Raw genomic sequence first — 18,686 nt, 5'->3', positions numbered from 1 at the left:
TAGGGAAATTACTCGGCCCTCAGTGACGATAGGAGCAGTTGCTGTCAGTTTAAGCGGAAAATATCGTGTGGTGGTACAAAGTACTCAGAAAGCTCTAGGTTAAAAAGCAAACAAGCAAAGGCAGACATGCACAGGCACAGTCAGTCAGGTCCAACACATGACCCTGGTGCCGTCAGCCTGCCAGTAGTCTGGAGCCAAGCTAATGCTCGTTATCTCTTTCTCTCACCCTAGAATAACCCCAGCAATAAATTGGTGAACACCAACAGCACCGTCACAGCGACACATATCAAGAAGTTCACTTTTGTTTGCATGGCATTGTCCTTAACGGTAAGAAACCTTTGTTCAGCTCTCTGGCTTTCATCTAAACCAGAAAATTGTCTCCTCTACCTAATGCTAAAAGCACTAGCAGTTCAAGAAAGGTGAGTTGTCTTTTCCTATGAAGCTCTGTTGCTTTTATCTGGAGGGGGGAGTCTGATCATAGTACTGGAGTACTAAGAAAATCAGCTATCATTAACACAGGCTAGATATCTTAAGGCCTAGAGTTATTTTATTTAATTCTCACTACTTTTCATTTCAAGTCAGCCTCCAGATGCTAGGAGGTATCAGAGATCTGCTTTTCTTTTCTTCTCTTTTTTTTTTAAATGAACAAAGCTTCTGGTAACCAGCACGTCAGGAAAATAAAAAACCACATTTGCCTCACGTGCAGTGGGATGACAGCCTGTCCCTGGGCGTTCTGCATCTACCACGAATGGTGGGAAAGGCAGCACGTGTCGGAACTGCAGCTGCTGTTCCCTGCCGCCTCGCATGGCACTGGGCTTCCGTGCTGGGGGTACTTTCATGCGTGTTGGTTTTGTCTACTCTCAAAAGGGCAGTCTCGGAGACGGGGCTGACACTGACAAAGTGACCTAAAGCTTTGTCTGTGCTGGGAAGCATTGCGAAGGGCTGACGTTCAGGGAGAAATTTTGCTGAGCCGGCAAAACGACCAGCTTGCGCACACGCGCACAGTGCATCTTCGCCAAGAACACCGCTTCTGTACAAGTCTGCTTAGCAACAGGCAGGAGGTTGTGGAAGAAAACTCATGCAGGTGGTGAGGATCATGGCAAGTAATGGAGCAATGACCGGGGTAAATCCAACTGCTGTTTCTACATAGGATGGATTTACGTTAGTGCTTGGAGCTGGTCAAGCCACGCTCTTCCCCCTTGGGGTGGACTTGCATTAGCAACCATGTCTCTGTGGCAGACATGAGCAGATCTGTGATCTGTGCACGGTTTCCTAAGAAGTCCTGGGCTGGCTTCTGTCAGGGCGCTGCCAGGCATGGGGACAGCCAGGGTCGGTCATGGCAGGGTCCGGCAGCTGGGGCCCATCTCCCCCAAGCCAGGAGCAGGGCAGCCAGGGGGCACGGGGGCAGCCCCAGCCCCGGGCACCTCCCTGGGCCATGGTGGGGCCCTGGGCTGTGGGCAGGGTCGGGGGAGCCCTGAGGGGTGAGCAAGGACGGTCAGGGCTGGCGGTGCCCTCGGGGCCGTGACAGCTCCTCTGCTCAGTACCTGCGCTGGCAGGACAAAAGCCAAGGAGGACCTAGAAGATAAGTTTCTCGCAGTAGAAGTCCTTCCTCACATTAGAAAAATAAGTGGGAAATGCTGCAATTGTTGATACAATGCTCAGAGTCCTAAAATTGAATCTGTTCGTACCCCAGACTCTTTATCCCCAGTTTTGTGTACTTTCCGTGCCGTGGCTGGCTGCTTTGCAACTCTTTCCTCCCCACATTCGCAAATCTACTGTTGAGTAACAGAGGGATGACATAATTTCTCTCTCCCCTGCATTTTAGCATAGAGCCTTTTTGGCTGAGTTGCACATGGCCTATGCGTGAAGGGAAACTAACTTCCATCAAAGGAAACCTGACAGTACACAAGCCTGAAGTATTTGTAACCATCCTCATGCCCTTGTCACAACCTGGAAAGGTGGGATACAGTACTCTCTGTCTTATTTCACAGCTGAAAATGAAGTGACTCCATCCATCCATAGCTGAAATAGGAGATTTCTTCTGCTCTTTATTTCCTATACTTTTCCCTAAACAGCTACAACTGTCCACCATCTAAGACAGAATTACATGACCCAGTGTGGCAACTCTTCTGTCTATTAATTTCCTAGACTTAAGCTTGAACTCTCTTTTCATGTGGCTTAGAGACCAACAGCTCTGGCTTTAACTTGCATTTCTTACAGTGTGTAACAAGAGACAGACGTATGCCTCCACCGAACTGGCCATCGTCTGGAGACTTTCCATGGCTCTCATGTTATCTACCATCACACTCCTTGAGGTTTTCTCTTGTGTGCTGGGCCAGGTCAAGGTTATGTTCTCTACAGCTGGAACCTCCCTTGAAGTCTGTCAATGTTGTCAGAGACCCACAAAGGGGAAAGCTTTCCTCTTTATAAATTGTTCTGAGAATCCTGTTTCAATCTCAAAGCTTTCTCTGAACTATTTTCTTAACCCTTGTAGGCATTTATCAGCTTACTTAAGTTCTGATAGGTCATGTGTTCTTACATTACCATCACCATCCTCTGCCAAGTATTTTTTAATTACTGCAATAGACTTTTGTTTGATAACTTTACAGGATTTTTTTTTCCCCAGAAGCTCTCCATAGTACTTTCAAGGGCAGTTCTTTCATAAGTTGATCCTGAGAGATTTATCCACTGAAATTCCAGAAACACTTTTGAGGTCCATAGCTTTTCCTGTCCTGTTTCTATTTTTGCCTACCAGTGACAGATTCTTAGGATTGCTTGTCAGCGGACAGAGCAGAAAAATAGACACATGAGCTCTAAAGACTCAGTTTGTGTCAGGAGCCTGAGCCTGCAAATGCTTCAGCACACAAACTCAGTAGACATTGGTATGACTGAAGTTGTCACGTGCCACAGGTTCTAATGAACTGGACTTCAGATTTGCCTCTGTTGCAGCCAGATCAGATGGTCACTGTAGCTGGGCTCCCCTGGCCATCAGTGATTGCTGTGTTTTCTGGAGGGGCTCTGCTGCAACAAGTGGCAGTCAGACTAGTGGCATCACTGTTGGTAGCATCTTGTTCTTTGGGATCAGAGGGAAAGTGGGAAGCAGGCTCTCAGGCTGGCCAAGAGATCAAAGCAAGTCAAATACTTAGACATGTTATGTGAATCCATTCTCCAATGGATAATCTATAGAAGGATTTCAGAAGATGGAAAGATGAAGGAAGTCCATTAACCACTGGAAAAAATAACAGTGAAACTTTCAGTATGAGCAGCAACCATGCAGGAAAGCGCCCTCCCAGTGCACAATCCTGGGAAACCTCCCAGTTGTTGAAGGCATGCTATTTCACAGAGTTGGAAGAAAAATGTCCTACCTCCTTCCACAGACCAGTCATGCCTGCACAAGAAGTACTGTAAACCCACTACAACAGCAGAAGCACTCTTTCACCCCTGTTGGCAGTGGCAATATTGAGTCAGAGTAGAAAAAAAGGCATAGCTCTGTTAAGGAACGTAACTTTGGGGTTTTCTTAAATCTTCATGGGATCTGAAAGGCTGCACTTGAGCCTTCCTGGGCTGACTGGGCAGCGTGTAAATGTGTTCTGCCGAGTGTGATCATAAGTACTGTCTCATGGCTTTGAAGCATCGGGCAGGTATTAATGCTGCTTCTTCAAAAAATGGGAATTAGTTGCATTGCTTAGTGAAAAACGTGTAGACAAGCTGTTTTATTTAGAGGCTGTAAACAGAAGCCATTAGACTCCCAATATGTGAGAGAGCTGGTGTGATTAGTCATATTGATGTGGTTTTGGTTGTAAGCAAGCTGTGACTCCTTCCAGCAGCCCTGTTTTGTGGCCATGTAATTGAAAGTAAAATTTATATAGCAGAGGGAGGGGACTCAGCTGAACAATTTTGCCCATACAATTAAGGGACTGGTTCTGATTTTAAAAAATAAGGCGTGCTTGGTAATTTATTCTCAGCTTAAAAAGCATGCATAATGCTGCTTGCCATTATTTGTTACTTCATTGCCGTTAGGCACCTGGGCAAAAACACTTCTTTCTGTATGTAAGTAGAGACACTGCTCCAAATGCCGGTCTTGCTGCCATTGCTAGATAACGCTGCTGAATAACTAAACATATCTGGTCAGTGCTAGACCTGTTCAGATGACCCTGCAGGTCAGCCCTGTGGTCTTTGCATGGGTGTAAACTAAGTGAAGACACAGAGTCCCGGGACAGAAAACCGGTGCATTTATAGCACACCTCCTTTTGGTTGTGGGATGTGTCAGCCTCTGTACAGTGCAGAAATCCCAAAATAATTTGCCCGGGTGCTAAATTACTGCGTTTCCCGACTGCAGCAAAGGTTTGCTCTGTCAGGGGAGAGCATCCCTCGCAGGCTCTGCGAGGAGTGAGCTGCTCGAGGGAGCCCTGCCTTACCCAGCAGGAGTAGCAGCAAACGGGCTGCTCTTCAGCAAGGGCTTTTCTCAGAACAGCATCTTTGAGCTCAGACACCACAGCGCAGAATTCAGGGGTTTTTCCAAGGCAGCCTGAAGGGCACAGCTACTGCCAAATTACCTTTCTCTTTCTTTCTTTTTGTTTTTTTTTGTTTTGTTTTGTTTTTACTCTGTCCCCATTTCCCAGTTGAGCTCTTCCCGAAGTCTTCCGTGATGACACTGAAGTTGCAGTCAGTTAAGATCCTTTTCCCTGGCTGATGTTGGCTGCTGGCAGCCACGTGATTAGCGTGTGGTCGTCTGCCTCTGAGCTGCAAGGCTTCCCAGGCTGAAGTCGTGTGTGTTAGTGCCTGCTGGGTGCAGGCGATGAGCAGGGGGCTTCTTTGGGAGGGCACAGGCTCCTTCGCTGCACCTGCCGGTGCCCACTCCACGTGGCGGTCACAGCCATGCCCTCGGGCACACGTCCCTGTGCAAACCCTGCACGAGAAGCTGTGTGTCCCCAGTTGGAAGCAGGCTATCGACTGTGCAAGTGGACTTTTCACTCTGAGGGGACTGGGAGTGGTGGCATCTGTCCATGTCTCGGAGCCGGCTTGGAAGGCTGGTGATGTCTGCCTTAATGCGAGCTGCGAGCACCCTCATTTAAGTCACTGCCGCTGAGGTAAACGCATGGCCAGCTCTGCGTGGCTGAAGCAAGATCACTGCTTGAGAAGCATACAAGATGCTGATCAGAAAAAGCAATTTCTCAGAAACCGCTGTGAAAGCTCCTGAGCTCACGGTCACTAAAAATGACCCAGACTAGTCTGTAGTTACTTGTTTGTTTATACCAGGGAAGGAGAAATGCCTTCTTACAGCAGTGGTTGGTGAACTAAGCTATTCACTTCAGCTTCCTCATCAGGCAGCTTCAGGGGGGACAGCCCACAGCGCTTCAGGGATACATTTCCAAACACCAGCTCCTGTTAGCTGCATGGTTGCTGTTAACTAAAGTGTCAGCAAGACATGTGGCCAGCTGTATCTTCATTTTCTTGAGTGCTGTGTGTATCACAACAGGGTTTCCCTCATCGCTGAGACAGGCTCAAGGTGCCAAGGGTGACATGCTGTGCGCACCACGCCACGTTCATCCATCTGTCACCAGGTTATTGTACAGCAGGAGAGCTGCGTGGTACTCCTCAGGTTTAACATGGGTTCTATTACAAACAGCTCAAAGCTCTTTCGAGCTTTAAGTAGAAGAGCACCAGTGCTGTTATAAAAGCAATTTCAGTGCTGCTCTGCTTTTTTTTTTTTTAATGGACACGTAGTTACGGACAAACGGGAAAAGTAAGAGTTACCACGAGTAAACAGACTGATTAAGGGGAGAGGCTAATTGTGTAGAATGCTATCTTAAATTTAATTAGCAGACACCGCTGAAGAAACAAAATCCAGATGTTCAGGTTTGCCCTGTGATTTTTTCATTCCTTTCCATTCCAAAAGGAGCCTGAAAGGTAGACTAGAGGGAAATCTTTCACATTTACACTTGTACGTGTGTGTGTGGCTTATGCAAGGCTTACAAATTCAAATGCCAGCTAACCTGCATTAGATTTAAATCTCAGTGACAGTTTAAATTTAATGTACTTAGGAGCAAACAGCTGGTCAGTTTACTGGCTTATATGTTTGGGCCTGAGAGTAGAGTATGTGTGTGTCAGTACATGTCAAAATGTCACCTGCTTTACAGTCAGGTTTGATGATAATTGAGGAGCCTAATGACAGGTTTAAAATGTCTCTAATACTTAGAATATTACTTTCTGTGTTATGTATTAGGACATTTTCATATTCTATTATAAAATATTACATTTTTTAAAAAAATGAAATATTTAGATTCATATCTGAACTTATTCTTTTGAGAAGGGAAAAAACACATATTGATTTCTCAGGGCTCCTGCTGATGAGCATCTGTAGTTTAAGGAGTTACTATTGGCAACTGTCTGTTTCTTTCATCTGCTGGAAGTTACCAGCCCCTTAGGAAGAGCAGCATGCAGGCATTGTGTCAGCTCTCTAGTGCTTGCATCTTGTAGCACAGCAGCGTAAGCTGCCATCAGTTGGCAGTTATAGTCATCTTATATATTAACATATAGTGTCTGTAACTATAAATATGTATCTGATAAGTGTATAATCCTATGCAGAGTGTAGTTATATATAAGTGGGGGTTATTATATGGTATTATAACTATCAGAAGTTTTAAGCTGCAGCATTTAACATGTTGGCGTGTTGATCTCCTGTTTTCCCGCAACCACGGGCAGAAGAGTGGGACAGGGAGCTGGGGATGGTAGGCTCTTTAACTGATCTTGCAATATTCAATAGAGGGATCCCATCACAGTCTTAAAACAGCAGAGAGGGCTCCAGAGTCACAGGGTTTCTTTTACTGGGTCCCTGTGATAGGATAATTCAGTTTCAGCCTGAAGAGGGGAGGAGGAAAGTCTCTGTCCCATTTGATGACAGTTTACTGCAAGCCGTCCCATCATTTGCCTAATATCCAGTTATCATCTGCTTGGTTATCTTCTATAATTAATCATCAAGTACCTAGAAGATAGGAAGAAAACCCTGACCAAGAACAAGGGTGCCAATATAGCAGGGAAAATTCCCTATATGAATGAATTAAAGTACAGAGTACAGGACTCAGTAGTTGCTGGTTCCTGCTTAATTCTGTAAGAGCTGGAACCAGTCACCATGGAAGAGAAGCAGCTGTGTTCCATTCAAACTGAGAAGCCTTGTCTGTTTAAAAGGCAGCTCCAGATGCCCAAGCTTTTGCGCTCTGCTTTGGATTTGGTTATGCCAAACTGGGAACTGCCAAGCGCCGATGGATACCATCTGCCGACTCTCCTGTCCTGTTGATCAGCAAGGCTTCACCAGCCAGTGAAATACAGGCACTGGCAGATAAAATTGGAGCCCGCGTGAGTGAAGACAGAATATTCATGCCAACTCAGTACATTATTGAAATAGCATTAGTTTATTGTCGTATTCCCACTCTCATGCTATGCATCTACCAAACATTTTTTACTCAATAGTTGTTTAATTTCCAGTTAAACTCAGCATATCTTTTTATTTCCCGGCCTTCAGTCGTGCAGCTGATTTTTTTGATGAGGGTCACCAAAGGCTATCCAGTTTTCAGTAGTCCCATTTAATCTCAAATTTTCCGTCTCTAGTTTAATAAATATGCCATTTCATATCACTTTCTGCATTTACCTGTAAGTTCATTTTCCACATGACAGAGTGTCCTGAGTAAAGCTCCTGTGTAAGTAGGACACTGATGTGTTTGATGTTTTCAACTACGCTGTCCTGCTAAGCAATGAGACGTAAAGCAATTGTTGGTAAAGGACAGAAGTTAAAGAATTCTTTGCACCTCTGCAGCAAGACTGACTGCTGTCCTGCTAGGCATCCTTAGCTTGCATTCAGGGTAATATGAATTAGGCTTGCATATTGAGAAACGCCAAGGAACCTGTTCCTGTTTCACTGATGAAACCTTCTGAAGGCAGAAGAGGAGTCCGTAGCATGATACAACTGCATGGCCATTCCCTGCAGCAGGCATCTCTTGACGCATCTCAGCTGGTTGCTTTCTGGAGTCCTGCTTCAGCCACTGTGATTGCACTTAATGAGTTGCGATATCTGTGATGGTATTGTGTGCTTAGCTCCGTTCCCATCTTTGGAGACCAAACAACTGAAGGGTCTTATTTCAACGCTGAGAGACAGCAAATTGCATTCAGGACCTGACAGGAGATTAGCTTTAATTTTTAGATGCCTCGGCATCACTGTGGCCCGAGGGTGTGCAAAGAAGTATTTTAAAGTAGAATTTGCCGCAAGCGGTATATGCAAACATACTTTCACAAAGATGTAGTTCATTTTTTTCCCCTTTCCTAAAGAAAATAAGGTCAGTTCCCACTACTGCTGTGAAATCAGTATTAGACTGTCAGCTACCAAGAAAATACAGGAATACTAGAATTTATGCCCTCACCCTCATGCGTTTTAGCAGCGTGAAGTTTCCATGTACACATTTGATTAGGTTTGGTAAAGATCAGCCTAGAGTAGAGCAAAGAGATTTGCAAATTCTGACCAATACAAGAGACTGTGAGGGCTTTTATTCCACTATGCCTCCTGCACTCTCACTTCAAAGACCTTCATCCAAGTATCTGCTGCCTCATCCACGTGGCTTCAAGTGCTTCAGATGCTGGAAAGGGGAAGAAGCGAGGGATACTGTTTCTGTTTCCCTGTGACTGATGCCACAGTTCTTTGTGTATTGAGAGAGGGTTGCTCCCTGAGAAAATCAGCTGGTTATGACGACTCTTGCAGCTTTGATGGCTATCTACATTCCAGGCTGCCAATGCTGGTTCTTAGTTCATGAGCGGAAAAAAAGATTTTCAGAACAAAGTGGTGATTTCTGAGGGCCTTAATCCAAGCATTCCTCTCTGCGCTTTACGCCTAGCCTGCATGCAATGCTGAAACCTTCCCTCTTGCCCATCTCAACTCTCATATAGATGACTGATAGCAGACATTCAGAAGATGGCCCACCAGGGCCAAGATGGGACTTGGGAAGTGGGGGTGGGATGGGTGGAGGGGTGTGAAATACAAGAGTATGTAATGCTAAAGAGAGAGCCAAAGGTGTAGTCTTTGTGCAGTGATGGTGTGGGAGAGCCCAGCAGCTGAGTGAGGAGTTACAGACTGAAGTTAACAAAGCCGCATTTTTCCATGAATTTGTGGCTCACGGTCAAGGGAATAGCATCAGGGTCGGAAAAGGAGAAGCCATACTTTAGCTTCCGTGGCCTTTCAGATACTCTACATCTTTCCTGCAAAAGAGGAATGCAATATGACACCCAGTTATAAGCCTCATTAATCTCTTTGATCTTGAGAATTTGGCTACTGTAGCATTCCTACCTTACTGGAGGAAGCAGCTTAGCCACACCATGGAGAACAGTGTTCATCATGATGATTTCCTTCATGTACACAATGAAATCTGTGACTTTATCAGTGTTCATGTGCTCAGATTGTAACATTGCGCAGGCCAGGTTACTCTGTAGAAATCAGAAATTTGAATTCTGGAACAAGAAGGTAACAGGACTTCTGATGGCAATAATGCTTTTCAGTTGTTGAGGTACCGGTGTTTTAACAAACATGGCCAGGGATGTGCGCTAGAATTCTGCAGTGTTGTAGTTCCAGCACATCAGCTACCAGCCACTGCACTAGAATTTATAAATGGAAGATCACTGAAGAGCCAACTGTCTTAAAATGGCTTGTGTTACTACATTAACTAGGGCAAGCCTTTGCTGTTTTCTAAAGCTGGCCAAGGTTATATGATTTTTGTGGGGGTTTTTGTATGTTTTTTAAAGAGGTTAAGTCTGACTATGGAACTTTAGAGTTTGAATAATAATTAAAATTTTTCAATGCATTACACAATATCAAATCATAGATTAATACTACCTATCCTCAATCTCCTTCCACCAAATTTAAAGCAATCGTACTTTACAGTACATTGTTCAGTTTATCCCAGTTAAAGCAGTAGTTCATCCTCCCCTATCCAGGGTCATGGTTTCAGCTCTCCTCAACAGGAGATATTCCCTGCGTATCTCTTTTTCTGCTTGTGAGAATAATAAATTCCCCCTGTGTAGTGCTGAAGAGCTTCAGACTGAGAGTAGCTGCTGCAGTGTATCCCTGCATTCCTGGTATTTGTTGCTTGCTTTCAGGAATACCTTTTTATAACAAAGAACGGCTTAGGCATAGCTAGCAGTTGGCTTTAAGCAGTACAAACTGCATTTTCTTCAGAACCAAAGTACTGTATTGCATTAGTTGGCTTTACATGTGGTTTTTTCTCCCAAGTTTAAGGATGAATGAGGGCAAACGTGCATAGGAGCCATGTTTTGCTGCCACTGTATATACCCCCGACATTCAGTGTCACAGGTCAAAAAGCAGCCAAAAGTTTAAGCCAATTGTGGAGGCCACTGGATTTGTGTTCAAGGTTCATTGATTTTTTCCCATCTTTTATCGGCTGTCTTTATTTTACATCTCTGCATTGCTTTATTATCAAAGGTTATAACGGTCTCATTAGAGTCATGGGATAACAGGACTGAGAAGCAGTAAAATCCACAGGAAGCAACGTCACAGCAAGAAGACAGTCCCTCTCAGAGGACACAACCCCAGCTGCTGCCAGTGCCAGTATGCGGAATTCCCTGGGTGACTGAGTTTAGTGTCATTATCTGTCATGAGTATACAAAGAAAGGAAATTTTAAAAGAGGGACAGGTTTCCCTCATGCTCCCCAATCTTATTTCATCAATTGCTTCATTACTGCCTCGTGTATTGAGATTTCACAAGTCCTGTCTAGGATATTCACATTTAAAAAAACCAGCATTAACTTTTCAGACTAAATCCACATTCTTTATAGTGTCATACATTATGTGGATGCCAAGGACAGCTTTTAGAATCATACCACCCATCCAGTGGATGAGTTTGTTTTCACCGCTTTGATTTTGCCCACCTCTGAGCTCCCAGATTGTTTTTTTCATCTTCAAGCTGCTGGCACAAAAATAACCACTGGAAAATGACGTATTGGCAGACAGTCGCTTGAAAAGCCTTTTACCTTTTCAAGGTCAGGTTTAGTTCCCGCTTCAGTAAAAATCATTTCAGACGTGAGTGGAAATATTCCTGCCTGCTGAGGAAGATGCTGGACCACCAGAGGCTGACTTTATAAAATCCTCACGAGGGACTTGGCCCATCCGTGGTACCGCACTGAGCCTTTGTCCCGGAACAAAGGATTTCTGTTTGCTTCAGTGAGGTGCAGACTGATGTCTCCTTCATGATTGTTCAGGTTTCACACAAAGAGTCTATTCTGCATGAGTGGCTGGAGCAAGCAGAAGAGGAAAGGTCAAAAATTGTCACTGCAGCATGTTTCTGCTCGAACTCCATAATCGCGATAGGAAACAGCAAGGGCTGCAGAAAACTCAGGACAGAAGAAAATGGCTAAGTTGTGAAGTCGACAGTTTTCCCAGAGAGCCTAGGAATCTGCCAGCTTTGGTTTATTAAAGCTTTTTTAAAGTGAGGCTGTACTCAGTAAGACATCTTGTTTTCTTTAAAAAATAAAGCAGCATAATTTGAGACATAATGACTATCTTAAACAATTTAGTGACCCAGCCCAGCCTGCAAAATACCACCTGAGCATTTTCAGCAGCAGTTGGTGAGAAAGCAGATGTGGCATCATGTTAATTCTATCAGAGAGTCAGTGTATTGTGCAACTCCTGGACCTGGCTGTGTTTCTGAAGAGTGTCGTGCTCCGTCACTCTGAACTATAAGGAAAGCTGGGGGAGGCGTGGGGAGACTTAGATCTGTAGAAACCAATTACTTCAGGAGAAGATGTGAAGTGAGCGAGTTTTCCCGCAGGCAGGCTCTGGTTTCTTTTGCTCCCCCTGCTGCTGGACAAATTTTATGACAGCTGTTTTCAGCTGTACACCACCCTTTGCAGAACATAAAGTTCAGAGAAATCTATACTGACTTGCCTGCGCCTGAGGGATAATTGCTATCAGAGAATGTCCTTGTGATTCAAGTCATCAGCATTATGATAAACCACTTTTAAATATGACCACGGTCTGACATTTCCACTGCACACAGATCCAGGACTTTTTGTTTCACAGGATCACAGGATTGTTCAGGTTGGAAGAGCCTTACGAGTTCATCAGGTCCAGCCTCTGGCTCAGAGCAGGGTCAGCTGTGAGGTCAGGGCAGGTTCCCTGGGGCTTTGGCCAGTCTGGTCTTGAAAACCTTACATTTCCCACACAAGAGAAGGACCCACTTTCTACCCGCTTCAGAATTGCAGGACGTGTGAGCACATCATCATGATAGCCCAGCAGAGTGTCAGGCTGTGGGAACCTTCAATGCCTCCATTTGGGCTGATCAGGTTTTTTTTTTTGTTTTTTTTTCCCCTTGTCTTAAAAGCTGTATATCAAAAACTCCTGAAAACTGCCAAAATTGGGGTGACTGTGCAAAGACTGCTCTCTGACATGATTTACAGCAGAGGTAGCATAGGGTTCTGCAGGTCCATTCTGGGGCGGGCCAGGCTGTGGTATGCAGCAAGCTTCCATAGAAGCCAGTGATGCTGGCCTCTGCCCTTTACCATGCCCAGCAATTCCTCCACAGCCTCCAAATAACTTTATGATTGTTTATAGCAGTGTGCTTAAAAAAAAAGAAAACAAAAACAAACAAAAAGAAAACTGACAATGCCCCTTCCCCCCTGAGTCTTTGAGAGTGGTGTGATTTAACCTCAGCTGGCAACTAAGCACCACACAGCTGCTTGCTCACTCCCACCTCCCCAGCAGCATGGGGGAGAGAATCGGAAGTGTAGGAGTGAGACAACTTGTGGGTTGATATAAGAACAGTTTAATAACTTAAATAAAAAAGAAAAATAATAATAATGTTAAATTGTAATGAAAAAGAAAATAACAAAGAGAAATAAATAAAAGACAAGTGATGCAAATGAAAACAATTTCTCATCACCAACTGACCGATGTCCAGCCAGTTCCCGAGCAGTGGACCCGCTGCCAACGTTCCCCCTAGTTTTGTTGCTGAGCATGATATCATAAGGTATGGAATATTGCTTTAGTCAGCTGGGGTCAGCTGTCCCAGCCGTGTCCCCTCCCAACTTCTCGGTGCAGCCCCAGCCTCCTCGCTGGGGGATGGGGTGAGGAGCAGAAAAGGCCTTGGCTCTGTGTAAACACTGCTCAGCAGAAACTAAAACATCCCTGTATTATCACCACATTATCAGCACAAATCCATAACATAGCCCCATACTAGCTACTATGAAGAAAATTAACTCTACCCCAGCCAAAACCAGCACAAAAGGCAGCCAGTTTTTCACTTATTTTCATCTTCAACTCACATGTGGTTTCCTATCAACAGAGAAAAACGTCTTTACGATAAAACAGACTTTTTGATTTGTTGCTTCACAATAAAACACAGAATGCTTTATTTGTGTAAATTGAGGAATGGTTAGATCTTCTTCCTTTGCAAGAACCGTGTTGAACGTTTTCCATGTTGTTCAACTAGTTGAGAGACTGCACAGTGGAATGAGTGCTTCAGGAGGTGCTAGGAATTTGTATTCTGTTGCACAGCTGTATTCAGCGCGGAAACACGCTCCAACTGTGGTCTGAGAAAGGGTGCAACTGGTAGCTATTTCTGTAGTTTCAGTATGAGTAGTCAGCAACTCAAAAGTGTTGTTACTTCTGCTCTTCATAAAAATACAGAAGAGAAGTGCAGGCTCTTTGAACATCAAGTTGCTAGAGTAAGTTTTTGGATGACAGGCCCCAGTACTACAGAGTCATTTAGAGAACTAAATTTTCAAGGTCAACGAAGGCATGGATTTGGCATAGCCATAGGAACAGCACTAACAAATTCACAAGATTTTTTTTTCCCCAACATCTTGCAAAATAGGATGTTGAACAGAGGAGTCAAATTCAGTTTTTCACACTGATGCAAGTTAGAACAAGATACTCTTTTGACTTACAAACATATCTGCAAGATTAGCTCATCTTGTAAGTGTAATAAAGCACTGAAAGGAGACAGAATTACGGATTTCTGCTTATGTGAGAAAGAGGGAGGCCGTGGAGATGTTTGGTATATCAGGAGATCAGACCACGTAAGACTGAGGCTACTTTTTGATTTGTTTATTGCACGCATCAAAAGGCAAAATCGTATGACTCATATTCTTCCATATTAATACAAGTGATAACTTAGCTGATACTATCCCAAAGATCTGAGGTGCAATTCAAAGCTGAGATGTGTAACAACGTGTAAATTGGATATCCTCTGCCCTCACTGTGTGCCACGTAGCATAAATAGGCATAGAGAGGTCATGAATAAGGCATGGGTTAAATCAGTTAAGGTGCAATCCTCAGTACATGCATAGAACAGTATTTTGAGGGTAAAACACCTCTCTTGGACAGCCGTACTTCTGCAAATATGCAAGTTCAACAAATGATAGGAAAGTGCTGAGAGTTGTTTTTCAGGAGAAAAATATGAACTGCATTTCACCACAGAAGAACCTTTAGCAAGTTAACAGCACCCTTCCCCATGGTAAAATCCATTTGTTATCCCCATCTCATTCCAGGCTGGTATAAGTCTAACCCATTTTTAAAAACATTCCATAGCTTCTTTCTGAGGAACACAGAGCTGTGTCGTGTCTTTGTCATCAGGCAGTGTTTCTTCTAACTGGAGACTGCACTGAAGTCTAGAAATGCTGTTCGTAGCTCCCTGGAATACTCTTTTATGCCAATATTTATCAATGAATGTCCCAAAAGACAGGCAGCTGTCTACAAGTGCCTAAAAGCAAATTAGTCCAGCACCCTGCAGATTACTATACACATGACAACAGCCTTTGTTAGCATAATGCGTTATAATGCATTATGTAGCGGGTCTCTGAGGTTTAGTAATCCCTGTCAGCAACCAGAATAAATGGAAGTAGCTTCCAGAAGATGCAGAGCCTGTGAAAAGACTGTTAGTTTTCAAGAACTACTGGCGTTCAAACTCGCACGTGCAGCATCTGAAACAAAAACTCGTGAACATTGTTTTGTCGTAATCATTTCTGAAAGTCAAATGCATGAAGTGTGCTTAAGAAAAGAGATGAAAGAGAAGTTGGATTGAGCACTATCAGTTTGATACTGTCCGTGCCAAAACAAAGATTTGGAGCATTGTCAGGCTTGTTGACAGCAGATGGTTTTGATGTTTAACCTCGTAATATTCCTGGACACCAAATTTGCTAGCAGAGAATAGCAAGGTTCCACATGAAAGTAAGCACACCTACTTACAGAGTGCGCAAGCCACAAGTGAAAGGTTTTTTAATGCACAGCTGGATTCGGGGGGGGTTGGAAATCACTAAAATTAGATATTTTGTATGCACAACATCATGCTGCATGGGATGAAGGTGCACCAGAGTTACCGAGCACCTGAAGCTCTAACTGCCAGCAGGTCAGGCCACGCAGCCGGGGAAGGGCATCTCTTACTCTGCACTTGCCCTGCTCTTCATCCCCTTCCCTTACACAACCCACAGTGACCTTTAGCAGGGTACTAATCTAGCTGGAGCTTTGATCTGATCTAGTACAGCTGAACTGATTTTCTTGTGCTGCTGTAAATTACTAACATATTTAACTACTGTAAATCCATTAAAGATATGTTACCCAATAGGGTCAATTTAAATGATTAAAACACTTTCAGAAATACTTAGGCTACTGATGTTTATACAGAGATAACACCACCATAATAAATACTACTGTCTTTACTCAGGCCTGCATATTCTCTGTAGTGTTCCACTCTCGTATTTATATGTTCATTTTTTCCTGTGTTTTTAAAATGCTTGTCACCACCTAGCTGAAGTTCTGTTTAAATGATCAAAGGCTTTAACAAAACTGTCCTTTAATATCATGCTGCTCTCATACCATAAGGTAACAGAAAATCAAGTCAGTTCCATCACTAGATTTCCACAAGCAAGCTCCTTGCTCCCAAAGCATTAACAGGCTTCAGCAGAGTTGCCGAGTACAGTATTCATTACTGTGTATAACCACTGCATCCAGCTGCAGTTGCAACCTGAAGCTGCGCTGCCATTACGCTTGTGCATTGCTAGCCTATGCTGAAGCATTTACTGTTTCATCTTTACCTCTTGATTAGATTAAATGAGGGCATAACTGTAACCCTACCCAAGCCTATTTATTCTATTTTTAACCTTGCAGACACTTGCAGAAAGACGTAAGGTGGAGGCAGAAACAAGCAGTGCTTAACTAAAAGAAAGATAGGAGACATACTAAGAAATGCTATAGGTTAATCTGTTTCCTAAAATCTTTCCTGATCCGAGCCCCAGGAAGCTACCACTGCTTACTCCAATAGATCTCATCTCTAACTGTGTGCTATGCTCTCTGACTGCACTACTGGCATCACTTCATCTGTTACCATCTTCTGTGGTCTCCTTTCTGATCAGTCTTCATTCTTTACCAAGGTAATCACAAACATCATGCAGACCACTCAGCATCACAAAAAAACTAACGCTTCATCCTATTTTCAGTATACCTCACCTGTAAGAAAATCAGTAGCTGAAATACCTTGCCTCCTTTGCATGTTTAGTGTTACTCTTTTCCTGAAGTAGAGCCTGGTTTTTTCCCCACTACATTTTGAATTTGTCTTTGAAATAATATGGAAACTTCCCAAGCTGCAGGTGCTCTAGAAGCTGAATTGCAGAGGGCTTGCATGATACAAAGCATTAATTTCTTTTCCTGAGGCTTGGTCTCCTCCAGGCTGCAAGAATATCATCTGCTCATAAGATGACAGAGAGGAATCTCTTTGCAAAATGAAACTAGTTATTAATATCACAACCAAAAAATGGAAGCATGCTGAGACAGAAATAGAAGGGCCTTCTGCTGCCGTGCCTCACCTCCTCAAACTGCTTATTCTTGAGCTTAGCCGTCACTGCTGCCTTTGCCCACCAGCTGCTATACAAGAAGTGCTCTTTGAAGCCATTTATCAGCACTGACTCTCAGCTGATCGGGGTGGGTGGGGAAGTTTGCAGTTTGCAGCAGCTGAGGAGGAATGGCTGCGTACCACCTGGGTGTAAGTCATTACCTCTGATTTGCAAACTGACCTTCCTCCCGTAAGAGCTGGGTGGAGACTGAGTCTGTTCTTATTAAGACCTGAAACAAACTTTAACTTCAAAGAGAACAGGATTGAGAATAATGCTTTTGGTCACTTACTTGCGTGCCTGTCTAACCCTGTTAGGACATTCTTTCAAATGGCTCTTGGAGAAGGAAAGACTGCTCTGTTTGCCTTTTGCTGGCAGTGGGGGGACTCTGCTGTTAGCATTAGGGTACGGAATCGTGCAGCAGTAACGACACTGCTCGGCAGGATGCTAGCGCCATTGCACAGTACAAGCAGCGTGAAAGCCTTTGCTTTCATGAAAGCAGCAAATTATAATTGAATAGTGGGCATCTTTGCATCTTATCTTGTTTATTGGACTTTTTGAAGAACGATTTGACAAAACATTCCCTGTATGGTTGCTTTACAGGTCATTTGCAGTAAGAGTCAAATCACTGCAGTCTGCCTAATGGTGTCTGCAACACTGAAAGAATTTGCTCTTGTCACTGTACAGTTACTTTTTAATAACTGGATTCTCAGCCACACAACCTTCTCTGCTGTAGATTGTCCCCTCTGCTTCAGCTGTACCCTGTACAAGTAATTTGGCAGGGAGAGGCGAGTGCTGGCTAAAGCACAGAAAACTCCATGCTCAGTTCATTTGTCTTCTGCCCTTGCCTTCCTCCACTTACTATTCTGTTTAGATGATGGAGATACACCGGATGACAGCATCAAATTAGTCAAGTAAAACATTCAATTTTGAAAAATAAATAGTGATTCCTAGCCTAAGAAGCGGAGAAGAAAACTGGAGATGAGCCTTTCTGCAGGAAGGTGAAATGTTTTGCTCGCTGCACAGGCTGTCAGAACGTGAGACCTCCCACAGGCCACTCAGTCACGGACTTTGGGAAACTGCTGAGGTCTGGACACTCACAGGCTGAACACAAAGGACAATCTCTGGCCCGCTACCAAAGGATGAGAGTGAAATCCCAGCTGTCTTGGAGGTGGTAGGACTTCAAAGACTAGTTTTAAAAGCCGTCTGAACATGTAGAGATGTGACAACTGGATAATAAGAGAAGAGCTAGATAATGTGGTGCTAGCTTGTAGGCTAAATTGCAAGAGAGTGATTGGAGTCTTACAGAGCCATCAGATTGTACAGCCAGTGCACATAATTTACCTGGTACACTGGTTTGTAACCTGACAGAGGAGCGCCAAAGCATTTAAGGTCCCAAGTTTTGCCCTGTTCAGTCAGCTCACTTCCTTAACATCTGCTTTACTGCGAGAATGGCAGGAAGAAATCACTTCTTAAATCACAAAACCAAGTTAAATGACAAAGTAGTTATACTTGAAAGCATGTCTGGTACCCCTTCTTACAGGAAAAGTCCTGCGAGGGCTGTCAGCACCATTCTTCAGCAAGAGCCTTGAACCTAAGCAGTACCTGCCAGCTGCTCAGAGCCCCTTCACGCTGGTCTGAAGCCCTGCCTCAGGACTGACCAAAAAATTAAACAGCATGTGCTACCACTGTACCATTCATTGCGGGTTTTTTATGCAAGTTTTCCTTTCATGTATAGACTAAACAGCACACTCTTTAAAATAACAGACTTGGTGGATTTGTGGCCTAAGGTCACGATCCCTGCAGGA

General features: G+C 44.0%; 1 protein-coding gene across 1 annotated transcript in view; it reads left to right on the top strand.

Moving 5' to 3' along the window:
- Positions 1–18,686, top strand: part of ANKH (ANKH inorganic pyrophosphate transport regulator) — a 103,551-nt gene that overhangs the window by 78,094 nt on the left and 6,771 nt on the right. Inside the window, exon 8 of the mRNA XM_075417115.1 lies at positions 232–327. Within this exon, the coding sequence (XP_075273230.1) occupies positions 232–327 (96 nt within the window). The remainder of the gene's footprint in view (positions 1–231; positions 328–18,686) is intronic.

The sequence above is a fragment of the Opisthocomus hoazin genome, chromosome 3 (genome assembly GCF_030867145.1).
Source record: "Opisthocomus hoazin isolate bOpiHoa1 chromosome 3, bOpiHoa1.hap1, whole genome shotgun sequence".
Taxonomy (NCBI): Eukaryota; Metazoa; Chordata; class Aves; order Opisthocomiformes; family Opisthocomidae; genus Opisthocomus; species Opisthocomus hoazin.
Note: the sequence above shows the minus strand (reverse complement) of the source record. Positions and strands in the feature narration are given on the sequence as shown.